Here is a 16,704-nt window from a genome sequence, read left to right as displayed (position 1 = left end):
TTTTCTTCTGTGTAACTTTTCTCTAGTTCCATGTAAATCCCTTGTTACATGTTAATCTGTTCTGTTCAAACAATTTATTCACCTATTAATTTCTCCTTGAAGAAACCTTTCCTATGACCTGCTCCACTTCTTCACTGAGGACTGGATGCCTCTAAGTCTCTAGCTCAGCTGTTATCTCAGGAACTGTTTTTATCATTTCAGGGATTCCTTTGCCTCACTTTTGCATTGGACTTCCGTTTTCCCGTATCCAAAACAAAATATGTCTTTTTCTTTCTTGAAATACTTCATTTTTATGGAACTTACCACTTAACCTTTCTGAAAGAAAAAAGAAAAAGAAAAAATGATTCAGGGGAGATAAACTGTGAAAAGGTTTTATCTGATTTTAGTTCTTGTGATTGACCCAAAGAGGGTTTTTTGTTTTGTTTTGTCTTTGAAGCTTTTAATTCATATTTTAGCCTTATAATTGATTGTTTCAGTATAAAAACATTTTAAGATAATTACAATTTTTAAAAATGTAGGTTAGAAATTATTTTTTTTCAGAATTGTCATGGCACTGCTCTATAAGTTGAGAAGTCTGATACCATTCTGATTCGTAATATTTTATATAAAGCACGTTTTTGTTTCGAGCTGGATGCTTTAGTCTTTTCTTTGTTCCCAGGGTCCTAAAATTTCATTGTGATATACCATGGTATAGGTCTACTTTTAATGCATTGTCCTGGATACTTCATAGGCTTTTTCAGTCTCAAAGCTCATGTCTTTCAGATCAAATAATTTTGTATCTAAAATCTTTCTTTAGAGTATCCTGTTCTTTTTACATGGATGCAATATCTTCAGAGAGAATAAATTTTTTTTTTCTTCTCCCCAAATAGTCTGATTCTTCCTAGTTGCCCTTTTTTTGGCTTCTCTTAGAACTTTCCTCAAATGTCTGGTAATATTTGACTCTAATCAGACTTTAAGACTGGAGAACTTAAAAAGCTGACAGTTCTGACTGGCTGGGTAGGTTTGCTCTGACATCGTTGTAGGGTGACCTCACTGAGCCCGTTCTGTGGGGCGTCAAGAGTCATCAAAGAAGAATCCCTCTACTTACAATTCCAGAGAGTCCTGGTGCCTCTTGTTTCCTTGGTGAATCTCAAAAATACTTCCAGGCATATTCAGTGACTTTAAAACCTATGTCTGATTGCACCTGGAAAAACAGTACTTTTTTTTTCCTTTTCCATAATCTGCATGTATAACTGTCATTTCACAAAGTAGTTTTTGTTGTGTCATGACGCTGTTATTCCTATAGTCTTGAGCCAAAAATTAGAAAAGACAGTGGGCCTCAAAAGGGTATGTATGCTAAGGTATGTCTGTATACTTTCAAGACAGAGAGTTAGGAGCTTTTGTCAGATTCCTGATCCTGCACTTGACCCAAAAGAAATGTCAAAAACAAACAAAACATTTCCCAGAGCAGTGGTCCTTTCCCAGGGGTGTGTATCAAAATGATTCAGCTTTGTTAAACAGAGACATTCCTAGACCCTACTGGAGAAAATTTCGGGAGAAGACATTGAAACCGACTGCTCTTTACAGGATGGTGGAGTTGGCACAGACAGCTTGGTTGTACTGCTGAAAGATGGCGTCCATTTCTATGTACCAGACACACAAAGGCAGATCTTCATAGTTCAGGAGCACTTTTGTCCTGAATAATTAAAGAGTTCCATTTCAGGCAAATCAACTCCTTTCTGACTCAGCCCCATTTGGTTGGAACACAGGATACACCACAGTGATTATCAAACTGAGTATGTCAAAATTTCCTGAAATCCTTGTAAAAAAAAAAATGTAGATTCTGGGGTTTCACTCTTTTTGACTCCTTAGATCTGGGGAGCAAGTCTATACTTTTAATAGGCATCTTCTATTATCCTGCTGTCGGTGATCAGTGGTCCATATTTTGAGATACCCTAATGTAAGTTTGCTACTGATACTATCCTTGAGAGTTTTTGTGAGGGGGCTGGGTTGAGAAGGTTGATTTACTGCTTTTTGTTGCTTTTTAAGTATAATTAGCTCCTAAAAGTGTGGTCATAGGGATAAGCAGTGTAGCTCTTAGATCCAGGCAACCAAGACTTTGCCCTTTAGAGGGCCCAGCTCTGGTCTTCCAGCCAAATCCCTCTTCTCAGGACTTGGAGTCCCAGAGGACATCCCTACCTGAAGTCCAGCCCCTCTTGGACCACACTCTGGGTACTCAGTACCCTGGATTCCTTGCCCAGAGTCCACTTTTGGGGCCTGGACAGGCCTCCTCCCTCTCAGAACCAGTGGGCACACCCCTAGGTCCAGGGGAGAACTAAGGGATAGCTTCAGTTTTACCAAACAGCCCCTTACCTTCACTGTTTCTTCCGTATTAGCAGTTCTCAAATAAAGAAGCGTTAATTGTTTCTCCTTTGACATTGAGGAAATATAGTTAGTTTTATATAATATTTGAGGTCACTCATTAGCATCTGATATGTTTTAACTGCGATAAATGTTGTTAGAGCAGAGGAAAGCTACAGCTTTCCAAACTGGGAAGTTGTGGTTCCTCTGCCGTACTCCTCCTTTATAACAGCCAGGAAGGAGGAAGACACGTGTTCCATGTTATTTCTTCAAAAGGGTCTGGGGAAAAGAGAGAAAGGAAGAGATTAACTGACATAATTTAACACTCGGAGCTGTAAATCATGTGTTGCAATGCGGTGCTAGGATGTTGCATCAGAACGTGGCAGTTGTAATGCAGTGGGTATCACAACCATGGGAGGTCTGTATGGTGCTCGGCACCCTTTCCCTAAAGGTTCAACTCCAAGTTGATATCCCTTCTGCTCTGCTGAGGAGAAAGGTGTTATTTCAATCATTGTACCTCCCTATAATCTGCTTCTCTTGGCCTGGGGCACAGGAATTTCTTTATGGTTGAAAGTTTGCCTGAGGCAGACATCACTGTACTGGGTCCCGGCATCCCTCTTATTTCCTGTTGTCACATACCAGCAGGGAAGTCCTAAGGTTTCTTCACGTCTTCCTGGAAGTCTGTAGGGAAAGCTAGGAGGTGTATGGCAAAGCTGTAATGTCTTTACTTTCAGAGCCGTTAGTTTTGAAAGCGCATGTAATATTTCCTGAATATTTCACATTGCCTTTATCAAGATTTGAAAGATAGTCAGTGACCAGGAATTTGTCCGAGACACAACATTGAAGGTTGATTATAATAACGATAAGACTAGGAGATACAGAGTACATTTCAGCAAAATCCTTGATAGTCAAGGTAGATTTGGGTAGTTAATTTTTTTATTGTGGTTTTGGATTTTGTTTAAAAACTCTTCTGCTTTATTCTAAGATAAAATTCATCGTGTATTGGAGAAATTAAACAAGTGACAATGTCAAAATCAATTTTTATATTTAAAACATAAACTCTGGAGGACAGGGCTGGTGTTTTAATTACATGGCAGTGGGAGTAGTTGTCTCTATGCAGGTGGATTTTGAAGGAACTTAGGCGAAGAAGTGACAGATAATAAAGAAATCACCTTAAATTCTGATCAAAATGGTTTTGGAGAATGTGGTTCAGATATGTGACAACACTGGGTTTCTCAGTACTGAACTCTGGAATTAGTCAGACTTGCCCACCCAGTAACAGGAGCATTTGCTCTCCACAGCCCTTCCCACGTGAGGATCTGGCCTTGTAAAACTCCTGGGATAGAGAAACAGAGCCTGGTTCCTAAAGACGGAAAGAGAAAAGAGCTGAGCAATGCATGCCATTCCTCTCCCCTAGTCCATCGTGAGAGAAGTCGCTCCTTCTCCCTGGGAGCAGTAGGGGAGAGAGAAGGCAGAAGTGTCACACAGTCCTGGCATCCCCCACGCAGAAGGAAATACCATCAGGGGAAGCATTCCCCCCTGAGTTATAGTGCTGTGGTGGGTTTTAGGATATTATAAAAGGATGCAGACTCAGCAAATTTTGATGATTTGTAAATCATTTTCATCATTCACTGAATTATGGAGACATGCTCTCAAGACAGTGTGTGTGGTAGTTCAGAGCATGGTCTTTAAGTCTGTATATTCTAGAGATACACACTGAAATATGAGGTGGGATCAAAAAATATGGTGAATGTTTAAATAAAAAGATATGTATTATAGTAAAAGACACATTACCATTAATGTTCCTCAAAATACTTCCTCTCACTTCAAACACACTTATCCCATCATTCTCACCACTTTCTGAAGCGGTTCTGGAAGTCCTCTTTTGTGAGATTAGTTGTGCTGTCATGGCTGCCTCAATGTCCTGAATCGATTCAAAATGTTGACCTTTCTTGGTCATTTTGACTTTGGGGAAGAGCCAGAGGTCTCTTGGTGTCAGATGTGGTGAGTAAGGTGGATGAGGACACACTGTAATGTTTTTATTTGACAGAAATTGCTGTACCAGAAGCGAAGTGTGACACAGAGCCTTTTTGTAATGATCAACAAATACGGTGAATTCTGTTGCCGAATGCCATCCAACATAAAGGCAGGGATCTTCAATATGGGAAGAGACACATCAAACCTTAGTAACAGTGTGTGACAAGTTTCAACTTATTCAGTGCATTCAGTTGGGTGTGAGCTACAATTGAGAGAAGGTGTGTTTTAAAATGTGCCGTAAATCATGGATCACAAACAATGCATTAACATGAAATGGGCAAACAATTTCATCCAACATCATGACAACATTCCATGTCACATATCGCTTCTGGTGCAGCAATTGCTGTCAAATAAAAACATCACGGTGTGTCCTCATCCACCTTATTCACTGGATCTGGCACCGGGAGACTTCTAGCTCTTCCCCAAAGTCAAAATGACCGTGAAAGGTAAATGTTCTGAATCAATTCACGACACCAAGGCAGCCATGACAGTGCAACTAAAGACACTCACAAAAGAGGACTTTCACAACTGCTTCAGAAAGTGGCAAGAATGATGGGATAATTGTGTTCAAAGGGAGTATTTTAAGGGGGATTAATAGCAATGTCTTTTACTGTAATAATTTTTTTTTAACTTAAACATTCACCGTGTTGTTTGAGCACACCTTGTATTTATAGGTGAACTGACAGGATGTCTGAGATTTACCTCAAAATAATGCAGGAGCTGGAGAGATATAATGTAACATTATTATCCCTGCTGTGTTAGTTGTTGAAATTAGGTGGTGGGTATACCTGGGGTTCATTATATTATCTCTAGTAAAATGAAGGTTCAATTTGAATCTAAACTTTACTATTAGTTATGTGTCCTCAGCAACATTGCTCTGCCTGAGTCTCTTTTTCCTAATCTCTGAAATGAAGATAAGAAAGTCTACCATATAAAACTGTTGTGATGATTCAATTAAAATAACAAGTTACGTGTCCATTACATAATACACAGGAGTCACTCAAAAACTGATAGTTACTAATATATCTATAAATGGCAAAACATTAGGGTGTTGTCTTCCTTAAACATGAAATGCTTGCTTTCTTGCAGCAGGAGGTATATTGTTTCCCCAGTTGAGTATATTAACTTGGATTTTGTTTTGACAGCTCAGGTGCCTAAAAGGCCAGAGGGGCTTCTCAGGCCAACCCCCTTTTGATGGAATCCACATCGTCAACCATTTAATAGGAGATGATGAATCATTCCATTCCTCTGATGAAGATTTTCTAGATAATTCCCTACAGGAGAGTGGCGTTGGTTTTCCTTTGCACAGAAAATCCGGCCCGATGTCTTTGGACCCCACTGTGGCAGATGGTAGTGAAAGCGAAACAGAAGACAGTGTGCTGGAGACCAGAGAGAGCGATCGAGTGGCTCAAAAGGAGCGGCACCCAGGAAGGAAAGAGTCATACTCAACCACTGTCTGACCATCACTGTGAACTAGACTGTGGATTTTTTTTAAGGGATCAGTTATCATATGATTATTAAGGGTTTTTGGAACATATCTGTTTCATATGTACATATATATATTTTTTTCAATCTTATCTGCCTTTTTATCTTTGCCAAATCTTCACCACTGACTTACCATTGCCATAAAGTATACTGGAATATGGTTAATGGGAAAAATAAGGTTCTAACAGTATTACTGAATGTTAGTGTTTCTTGTTTAGAAAATGCAATTATATCTATATATGGGAACCATTTAGAAGTTCGGAACTATGGAAAATTGAATTGTCTTCAGACAAAACTGCTCTTGTGCAATATTTTATGCTCAGTAAACAAATTGTATATTTATGTTTATCAGTTTGTTTTCAGGGCAGCTGTCTACAGACATTTGACCAAGTCAAATATCTGATTTATCTTGTGCTTTTGAATTAGGGATTTTTTTTTTCAATTAAAATAACTGCTTTATTAGTGGGCCACTGAAAGTTCCCAAACACAGTGTCTTTTTTCCATTTACTTTTATAAATACAAATTAATGGTTATCTAGCTTGAGAGTTTTAAGTTTTGTTTGAATTTCTAATTTTTATGTCCATATGACACTTCCAATATATTGCTTACCAGTCAGAACAGTAGGTTAACTGCAAATATATTGTCTTTTTGTACATAATTTATAAATCTCCATCACCCAACATTGAACGTCATTTTATATGGAGACTGTACATGTTGCAAAATGACTGCCTTTGGCAGTTCTAACAGGATTTCTGTAAATATATAGGTTAAAATTGAAAATAAAAACAAACACTAATATTTTAATAGCTTTAGTATTTTGATTAGCATTCAACACTAGCGAGTTCATAACTTAAATGATACTTGTTCAGAAACACTATTGGTGAAATCTTTTACTTCGTGTGTGTGTAACTAATAAATTTTCCATAATTAAAGAGGTGATAGCACACATTACTTAGTGCTAATATTCTACTTAGTATAATTTAAGCAGTGGACTGAAGTCCACGATATACAACAGCTGTATCTGCAAATAATCTATGAACATTATCTTCAGATTCTCTATTAACTAATCTATAGATAAAGCCATAAAAATTCTATCTTACCAGTTCTTCCTTTTTTATCATCTAGACTATTTTTCCTAGAAAACTGAATGCCTATCATTGATAAATTGGAGGAAACACTCAAATTACACTTGCACTATGGGAAAACAGCGAGAATGCATTGACTGGATGCTTCCCACTCTCGTTTTCATCAGCATCCTATGGAAAAAAATAGCCTTCAGGGACAAGAGGGGAAAGTAGAATTCAGTATATATGGAGATACAATTTTGCACGATATATAGCATGCAGAAAAAAAAATGATATGAATGAATGGAGTGTAAGAGAGAAAAACAGTTTGCCGTCTAAAACCAGGAGTTAAACCATGAACTAGGCTTTTCCAGAAAGCCCTTTGTAGTTATTTGTTTGAGAAACAAAATTGAAAACATGCCTGCTGTGTCCATAGCACCAGGCTAAATTCTACTGGTTAAGTAACCTGTGGTCACAAGTTAGTAAGTAGCAGAGCCAAGATTTTGATTCAGATCTCTCTGACACCAAAGCATTTGAAAAGGTTCAGCTAATGAATTTCTCAATTCCCTGCTTTGCGGACAATGAATGTGATTTAATAAATTTGATTTAAATGTGTTTCCTGAATATATATAGATACATATATCTATATCTGTGTATAGATATATAACTATCAACACTCATAAACTCTACACAGTTTATGAAATAGATACTCCTAGAATTGTCTGACTGCTGCTTTTGGGATACTCTTTTTTTTCCTGGGGTCCACTACTGTCAGCCTAGAGGCTGTTGATGCCCAAGTGAAATGAGATGATTCATGCATGGCCACATGATTGCTTCGACCTCCGCATCAAGAAATCTGAGTGATCTAGACCACCGGTCAGCCAATTCCAGCCAGCTGCCCGTCTTCATGTGACCCACAAGATAAGAGTGGTTTTTACGTTTTCAGATACTTGATGGAAAAGAATCAAAAGAATAATATTTGGTGTCACATGAAAATCATATAAAATTCAAATGTCAGTGTTGATAAATAAAATTTTATTGGATACCCATGTTTATCCGTTTACACAGTGTCTGTGGCTGCTTTTGTGCTACAGTGGCAGAGTTGAGTAGCCTAAAATATCTACTATCTGGCTCTTTAAGGCAAAAGTTTGCTGACCCTTGATTTAGATACTCTAAAAACTAGGTTTATTTCAATTGGCCTCAATAGAAGATTGAACTATTTGTTTTTGCTGTTGAGCTAATGGTTTATAAACCTAAAATTTTCTAATGGATCTTAGAACTATTTAAAATGGGAAGTGTGCAAGCTACTTTATATCATGAATTCTTTGACACACCATGGACAAATTTGGAAGGATAGATGTCTCTTCGGAAATGGAGAAAGAATTCCAGAATCCTAGCAGTGTTCTTTATGTATTGCTGACTGTTAGAGCATGCTTCATCAAGTCATTGTTACAATTTGATTTTACAAGTCAGAACATCTTTCTAAATCGTGTTTGAATTCTAAACTTGGAAAGGTATTCTTAGAGAATTTCCTAAGTACTGTTTCTGGTTAGGACTTAGGTGTTAAAAGAACCATGGTAAGTAAAACTTAATCCGTTGATACTCTTGTAATTTGTTTGGACAATGAAAAACAAGAAACAATCTTCTCATTCAAGATCTTTAATTCAAATACTCCTTAGAAAGGTTTAAAACCTTCCTGGATACTACGGTCTGATTTGACTCCATTACCTTCAAATTAAGACTTTGAGGCATTGGACAATATTTTCTTGACAGATTTTAATTAGTCTCTGGTATTTTGTGTCATTCACAAAATACAAAGTTGAGGAATAAACAGAATTGAGGAATACTGAGGAGTGGGGCATAAGTAAATGAAGTAATTTTTTAAAATTCACAATAAAAAAAAAAAGAACTTACTCCCTTGGGACAGTTACCTTCCTGGCATTATTGCCATCATGGGTTGAAATGCTGAGAGTCGAGCGTTACAAGTGACCTGAATTAAATGGAAATTGCGTTGTAGTGATGAAACAGAGACCTTTAAATCAAGAAAATATTTCAACAGCCTTTTAAAAAGTTAGTGGTAATTTTTATCTGCCTGGAAAAAGAAGTCAAATATGTAACTTACATAATTTCTACCCCTTTTATTGATAAATATTAGGCACTCAATGTTTGATGACTAATTGAACATCAAGTCCCAACTAACTAGCTGGCTATTTTGGAAGAAACAAAATTCAACTCTTTCTTGGCTCTGAACATATCCTCCAGATAGTGCCTTTGATTGAAAACAAAGTCTAGACGTTTTTAAGTATTTTATTTCTGATAGCATAAGAAATTATTTGGCTCCTCATTCTTTTTTATCTTTTACATAATGCACTATAATTTTCAGATTTAAAATAAAGTAAGTATAGGAGTTGTGTTTTGGTAAAGCCCTTTCATGGCCAGCTTAATTGTAGTACCACATGTCGAGAGCTAACCTTTCAGAAATCAAGGGCTTACCTTATTAAAATAATGAGCTTTAGTGAGAAAGTTACTGCTGCTCTATCATTCACAAAACAGTAAGCTTTTTTTTAGTTAATTTTAATTCATTTACTGAGATTAAAATTTCTGATTAAAAGTGGAGTGGATGCTATTTATAATCCAAGTTTTTTATATCACATCCATTGAGCTACGTATCCCTTCCTTTCACTCCGAAGAAGAGATGATAGACTAATACATTAGACATGCTATAGAGATGCGAAATTATAATGTATTTCATTTTACTGTTGGAATTTCTTATTGTAACATTGTATGATAATCTGAAATGTTTACTTGTGCCTTTGCTTTAAACAATTAAAATTTTCCATTTTATAAGAATTTTTGTTTCCTTAAAATATTCAACTTTAAAGGGGAGATGCATCAAAACACTGTAAAAAATGCTTGGCCTAACATCAGATATTCATTAGTGAGGTTTAGTGTGTACGGAGACCATATCCACCCCCACATAAAATAAGTGCCAGACAGAGAGCCTGGTACATGATATTTTTCAACTTAATGAAAAGCCACACATCTAGATTTGTTATTCCCTTTAGGAACATGCTAATTTTTTGAAAATACCAATGACAATATTTTCATCTCACATTGTATTTTAGGTTATTAAATTAACTAGTAACTAATTCAACAAATATATTTGAATATATATAATCTGGATATACATATAGAGGGTATTATAAAAAGAAAATTATGCCTTCTGCAACTTTGTCACAATGTTCATATCATTTAGTTCAGAGCCATTCACTACATGTTCTGCTTTATTCCCAAAAGGATCGAAGGCACTTTATAAAGGTACATGAAATGTGACAAGATAGTTATAATCAAAGTTTTCTCTATCTTGGCACTATTGACATTTGGGGCCAAAGTATTGCAGGTGGCTGTCCTGAGCATTGTAGGATGTTCGTAGCATCCCTGGGCTCTAGACACTCGATGCCAGGAGCACAACCCAAAACGTCTCCCTCCAGTCATTGCCAAATGTGCTTGGTAAAGAGGGACTGAGAATGAAAATCGCCGCTGGTTGAGACTCTCTGGTATAAATTTAGAAGTGGGTCAAAAAACAAAGAGTCACTAGGACCAAAACTAAAAATATATATACCTACTGAAGATGAATCACAAATTTGTAGTCAAAACCTGAACCACAATGAGGTGCTACTTCATACTTATTAGGATGGCTATTTCAAAACAAAACAAAAAAACCCAGAAAATAACAAGTGTTAGTAAGGATATAGAAAAATTGGAAACTTGTGCTGGGAATGTAAAATGGTGCAGCGATTATGTAAAAGTTTTGGCAGTTCCTAAAAATACCTAAACAGAATTACCATATGATCCAGCAATTCCACTTCTGGAATATATACTCAAGAGAAAGCGGGGACTCAAACAGGTATTTGTCACCAATATTCACAACAATTACTATAGCCAAAAGGTGGAAACAATACATGATCATCCACAGATGATCTATATTGATGAAATCTGGACAAATCACAGAACCCAATGGCCTCCTTGCTGCTCCTTGTTCACCAGACTCCCACCCAGGGCCTCGCCCTTCCTGGAATGGCCACATTCCCACAAGATTAGCTCCCCACCTCCTCCTGGTCTCTGCTCAAGTATCTCCTGCACAGGAGGCCTTTTCTGACCCTTCCTTTTAAAAATGGGTATAGCCACTATTGAAAACAGTATGGCAGTTCCTCTAAAAATCAAATATAGAACTACCTTATGACCCAGCAATTCTATTTGTGGGTATTTATCCGAAGAAATCCAAAACACTAATTCGAGAAGATACATGCACACCTATACTCAAACTGTCAATTAAGTGTGAGGCTAAAATACGAGTTAAAAGCTGCAAGGAATTAAAACAGAAAAGCCCTCTTTTGGGTCAGTCACAAGAACTGAAATCAGATAAAATCTTTTCACAGTTTATCTTCCATGAATGTTGTTTTTTGTTTGTTTTTTTCCCAAAAAAAAGTAGGTGATATGTTCCACCAAACTGAAGTACGACAGCCAAGATATGGAAGCAACATAAGTGCCTATCAAGAGACGAATGGATAAAGATGTGGTACATATATACAATGTAATATTACTTGGCCATAAAAAAGAATGTTACCATTTGGGACAACATGGATGGACTTAGAGAGTATTATGCTAAGTGAAATAAGTAAGAAAGACAACTACCACATGATTTCACGTATATGTGGAATCTAAACAAAAATAAACGAACAAACAGAATAGAAACAGACTCTTAGATACAGAGAACAAGCTGATGGTTGCCAGATGGGAGAGGGGTTGGGGGGCTGGGTGAAAATGGTAAAGGGATTAAGAAGTACAAATTGGTAGTGACAAAATAGTCAGGAGAATGTAAAGTACAGCATAGGGAATGTAGTCAATACATTGTAATAACTGTATGGTGTCAGGTGGGTACTAGATTTATCGGGGTCACCGCTGTGCTGTACACTTGAAACTAATATAACATTGAAGGTCAACTGTGATTGAAAAAAATAAAATAAAAAACCCCTTCCTAGCTTTATTCTGTATAGCATCCACGACTGACATCCTATGCATTTTACATCTTCGTTTGTTTTTGTTTGTCTACCCACACCAGAATGTCAGCTTTACTTTTGTCTCTATCCCCAGTATTCAGAACAGTGCCTCAGCTCACAATAAATATTTGTTGCACGAGTGAATGAATAGTTAAATAAGTCACTGTACCTCAGTTTGTTCACTATTAAAATGGGATAAACAACATCTGTGAAATACAAATGTCAGTGGAAAACCCAGGCTCTCAATGCAGCCAGTCTAGCTCCAGAGTCCTCTGCTGCTTGAATACTGCCTTAGCACCAGGCATCCGCCACGCACCGCTGAGGCGGCAACAATGAACCAGACCAACTCCTGTCCTCATACATGGAATGAGAGATACAAGAGTACAGATACACAAATCCCACGGGAATTCACAGAGTACGTCCAGCTTGGGGGTACGTACCTTTTCCCCTCTCCCTGCCCATCCTAATGCTTCACCCTGCACCAGCGCAGGGCCCATGGCCCCTGTCACAACTGTTCTGAATGCTCCATGATCTCCTATCCAATGATCTGCTCTTACATAGATGCTAGTGCTCCTGATTTGGGTGTATGGAGACATCTCTCCCTCCCTCTAGATTTTATCAAAGATGTCTAGAAATGAAGCCCCTTAAACCAGTGTGTACGCTTTCAAGCCCAGAGAACCTTCTTCTTATGTCCTCCTGAACTGACCCTTAGAAGCTAGCTGCCACTGTGTCACAGCCTGATGGGCAGCTGCTGTGTCCTCACGCCCTTGTCACCCAGGACGGGCCACCTTATCAGAGACTTGGAAAGGGTCTTCTCTGCGGCTGCGCTCAGCGACAGGCCCGGTGGGAAAAAAACGAGTTGACTTTAAAGTGTTGTTTCTCTGATTGTTTTTGCAAAAAGGAAATGCATACTGTACACATGAGAGACTCCAAGGCTGAGAGATGCTGTGGCAGTTGTGCACCTGGGAGCTCCTAACTGTTCCCGGCCTCTGTGTCAGGGGGCGGGACCGGCAGCCACTGCACACGGCCCTTCACAGCCGACCAGAGCCAGCCAGCCTAGCATCGCCAGTCAGGTCCCCGTGCCTCCAACCTCGTCCCCTCCCGACCACGGGCTCCTCTTCCTCTCCAGGCAGAGGTTTGTCCTGCTCTGCTGTCACCTCTGGCCTTCCCACCCCAGGACTGGACTAGGCGTCCCTCCTTGGTGTTTGCTGTACTTCTCCTTGACGACACACTTGTGTGTGGACCTGCCTCACCCCACCGAGCTGCCTCTTCCCCGCGGGCAAAAGAGATGACCTCTGTTCCCCCACTGTCCTGCATTGTCTCCTCTGTTTTACGTGTCTCAGGGTCCAGCCTCTGTCCTGGGGCCCTTCACTGGAGCTCAGGACGGGGCCCACCGTGCTCCATTTACAAGAAGTCGTAAAACCTTTGGTGCATGAATAAACGTTCATCTCTGCAGCCTGGTAACTACTAGATAAGCGTCTGGTCAGGCTTAGGCGGCTCAGCCTGAAAGTCTCTGAACCACATCCCTCTCCCCACCCTCCTGAGCCAGCCCAAGCCACTACCAGAACTGCAAAAGCAAAGTGCCAGGTGAGAAAGTGGAAAACCAAACAATGGGGACTTGTGGTGTGAAGCATACATTTATAAATATACAAGAAAATGTCATGCATTTCCCCCACTTAAGTCAATTCAAAGACTAAGGCCAGGTCCAGCTCTGCCCCTTTCTGGCAAACTGCCTTGCATTTGTGCTCTTTGGAGGGACGTTCCTGGCAGGCAGCTCCCCTAGCCAGTGCTGGGATTTGAGTAATCACAGGCCCAAGTGGGGTGTGTGGGAAGGTGTGTTGTTTGGTCTGGCTCACAGCCCTTGACACACTGTAGCTATTTTAAATGTATCCCACAGCCTTTCATTTGCTTCACTAATTTCTCTAAAATAGAATTGTTTATTTGTGGGTCAAAACTGGAGAGGCTTCTTGTCCATTACCAAATCGCTCTTTAGCGAGACTGGAGACAATGCATGTACCAGAACCCAAAAGGGTTTGGCACTTAGCAAGTGCTCCATCAGTGTTAGCTAGGAGAGCGATCGTACACTGCACCTCTGACTCCCCGGAACCAGTACAAGCCCCTCAGTAAATACTGACTGATTTGAATGTTCCTTCTTCCGCCTTGACTTCTCATCTGCACTCGAATTCCTTATTTCCACTGTCTACATGGCATTTCCACAGAAATGGACTGTTTGCTGTGATGGCGCGACAGAATCTATTTCCTAATTTCTGCCAGTGGTAGCAATTATACTAGTTGTTGTTATCGTCACGTAGTCTAAAATCTCAGTGGCCTATTCCATCATTTCTCACTCACGCTACATGTCCATCAAAAGCTGGCTGCTGCTCTGCTCTACATTGTTTTTACTCTAGGAACCAGGCTGCTGAGTATAGCTGACTGTTACAGCAGATGTAACAGTCAAAAAGTGGTACAGGAAAAGTGGTATGGTGAACAACACGCTGTCTCCCAAAGCTGTTGTCAGGAACTAATATACATTACTTCCAGGCACATTGCATTGCCTAAGGTATGTCATATGACTAAGATTCCCCCAAGAAGAGGCAGCAAATACTTGGAAACATCGTACTCTGTGCCAATAATTATACTAAGGACATTTTTTTAAATAACAGCTTTATTGTGGTATAATTCATACACCATAAAACTCAGCCTTTTAAAGTATACAATTACATCATTTTTAGTATATGTACAGAATTGTGCAACCATCACCACTAGTGGTAATGGTTCACACCAATTTCAGAATACATCAATATCAGAATATATTCCTCACCCCAGAAAAGAAATCCTATATCCATTAGTGGCCACTCTCTATTCTCTCCTCCCCTCAGTCCTGACTATCAGTAGGCAACTACTAATCTACCTTGTTTCTATGGATTTGCCCACTCGGGATGTCTTGTATAAATAGAATTATATAATATGTTACCCTTTGTGTGTGTGTCACTTAATATAATGTTTTTGAGATGCATTCATGTTGTGGCATGTTTTAAGACTCCATTCCTTTTTTCCTTTTCTGAATAATACCCCAATGTATGGGTATACCATTTTGTTTATTCATCAATTGCTCAACATTTGAGTTGTTACTAGTTCTTTGCTATCATGAATGATACTGTTATGAACATATATGTACACATTTCTGTGTGGACAAAAGTTTTCATTTCTCTTGGGTATATACCCTGTTTCCCCGAAAATAAGACCTAGGTGGACAATCAGCTATAATGTGTCTTTTGGAGCAAAAATTAATATAAGACCCAGTATTACATTATATTATATTTATTATACATATTATATTATATTAATTATATTATATTATACCCGGTCCTATATTATAGTAAAATAAGACCAGATCTTATATTAATTTTTGCTCCAAAAGATGCATTAGAGTTGATTGTCTGGCTAGGTCTTTTTTTCAGGGAAACACGGTATATAGAAGCAGAACTTCTGGATCATACAGTAATTCTGTGCACCATTTTGAGGAGCTACAAAATTATTTAAAGTGTCTGCAGTATTTTACCATCCCACCAACAATGTATGAGGGTTCAGATTTTGCCACATCCTCATCAACACTTATTGTTATCTGTCCTTTTAATTTTAGGCATCCTAGTGGATGTGAAATGGTATCTCATTGTGGTTTTGAATTGCATTTCCATAATGACTAATGATACTGAGCATCTTTTAATATTCCTATTGACCCTTTGTATTCTTCTTTGGAAATGTCTATTTAAAATCCTTGTTCATTTTTCAATTGGGTTGTTTTTTATTGCTGAATTATAAAAATTCTTCATACATTCTTTATACTTATAAGTCCTTTATCAGATATATGATTTGCAAATATTTTTTTTTATTCCATGAGTTATCTTTTCACTTAATGGTGTCCTTTGAAGCACAAAAGTGTTTAATTTTGATGAAGTCCACTTCATCTATTTTTTTCTTTGGTTGCTTGTGCATTTGATATTACATCTAAGAAATCATTGCCTAATTCAAGGTCACTATGTTTCCTTCTAGGAGTTTTATAGTTTTAACTCTTACATTTAGGGTAATGATCCATTTTGCATATGGTGTGAGATGGGGACTAAGTACTTCCTAAATAAATCTTTTATTTTGGAATAATTTTAGATTTACAGAAAAGTTGCAAAAATTGTACAGAGAGTTTCCATATACCCTTTACCTAGATTTCCTAATGTCTAACATAACTGTGGTAGACTTATCAAAATAAGAGATTATTAATGGTACTATAGTTTTAACTAAACTACAGATTTTATTCAGATCCCACCAGTTTTTCCACTACTGTCCAAGATCTAATCCAGGATACCACATTGCATTTATCTAAGTACTTTTTATATATTAAATCATTTAATCCTTACAATAATATAAATATCTTTACAGATGAGGAAATTAAGGCATTGGAGATCTTAAGTAACTTGCCCAAGGTCATATAACTATTGAGTGATGGAATTTTTCTCATCTTCATCATCAGTCCCAAATTTTAGGTAAATTACACTATATCCTCCAGTTGCCTCCTAAGGAAGATACATGGGAGTTAAATGTGAGATGTCGCCAGTCTGAAAATAGATGTTGCTACTCTATTTTATTGATAGTTTGGACTGTATGGCAGAGACTGCCTGTTGTCCCCCAATATCTTTGGGTTCTGAGATTTCACAATAATATCC

At 38.2% G+C, this 16,704-nt stretch overlaps 1 protein-coding gene across 6 annotated transcripts in view; it reads left to right on the top strand.

Moving 5' to 3' along the window:
- Positions 1-9,736, top strand: part of EVI5 (ecotropic viral integration site 5) — a 228,920-nt gene extending 219,184 nt beyond the window's left edge. For 3 of the 6 annotated variants that reach the window (XM_033114163.1, XM_033114164.1, XM_033114162.1), the window contains one exon: positions 5,523-5,837. In XM_033114163.1, coding sequence (XP_032970054.1) covers positions 5,523-5,837 — 315 coding nt within the window. Of the gene's footprint in view, positions 1-5,522 lie in introns of all 6 variants that reach the window. The other 3 variants (XM_033114166.1, XM_033114165.1, XM_033114161.1) reach the window with 2 other exon arrangements.
- Positions 9,737-16,704: the final 6,968 nt, after the last annotated feature.

The sequence above is a fragment of the Rhinolophus ferrumequinum genome, chromosome 9 (genome assembly GCF_004115265.2).
Source record: "Rhinolophus ferrumequinum isolate MPI-CBG mRhiFer1 chromosome 9, mRhiFer1_v1.p, whole genome shotgun sequence".
Classification (NCBI taxonomy): domain Eukaryota; kingdom Metazoa; phylum Chordata; class Mammalia; order Chiroptera; family Rhinolophidae; genus Rhinolophus; species Rhinolophus ferrumequinum.
The sequence above is the reverse complement of the archived record's forward strand: the minus strand, read 5'-3'. Positions and strand labels throughout refer to the sequence as shown.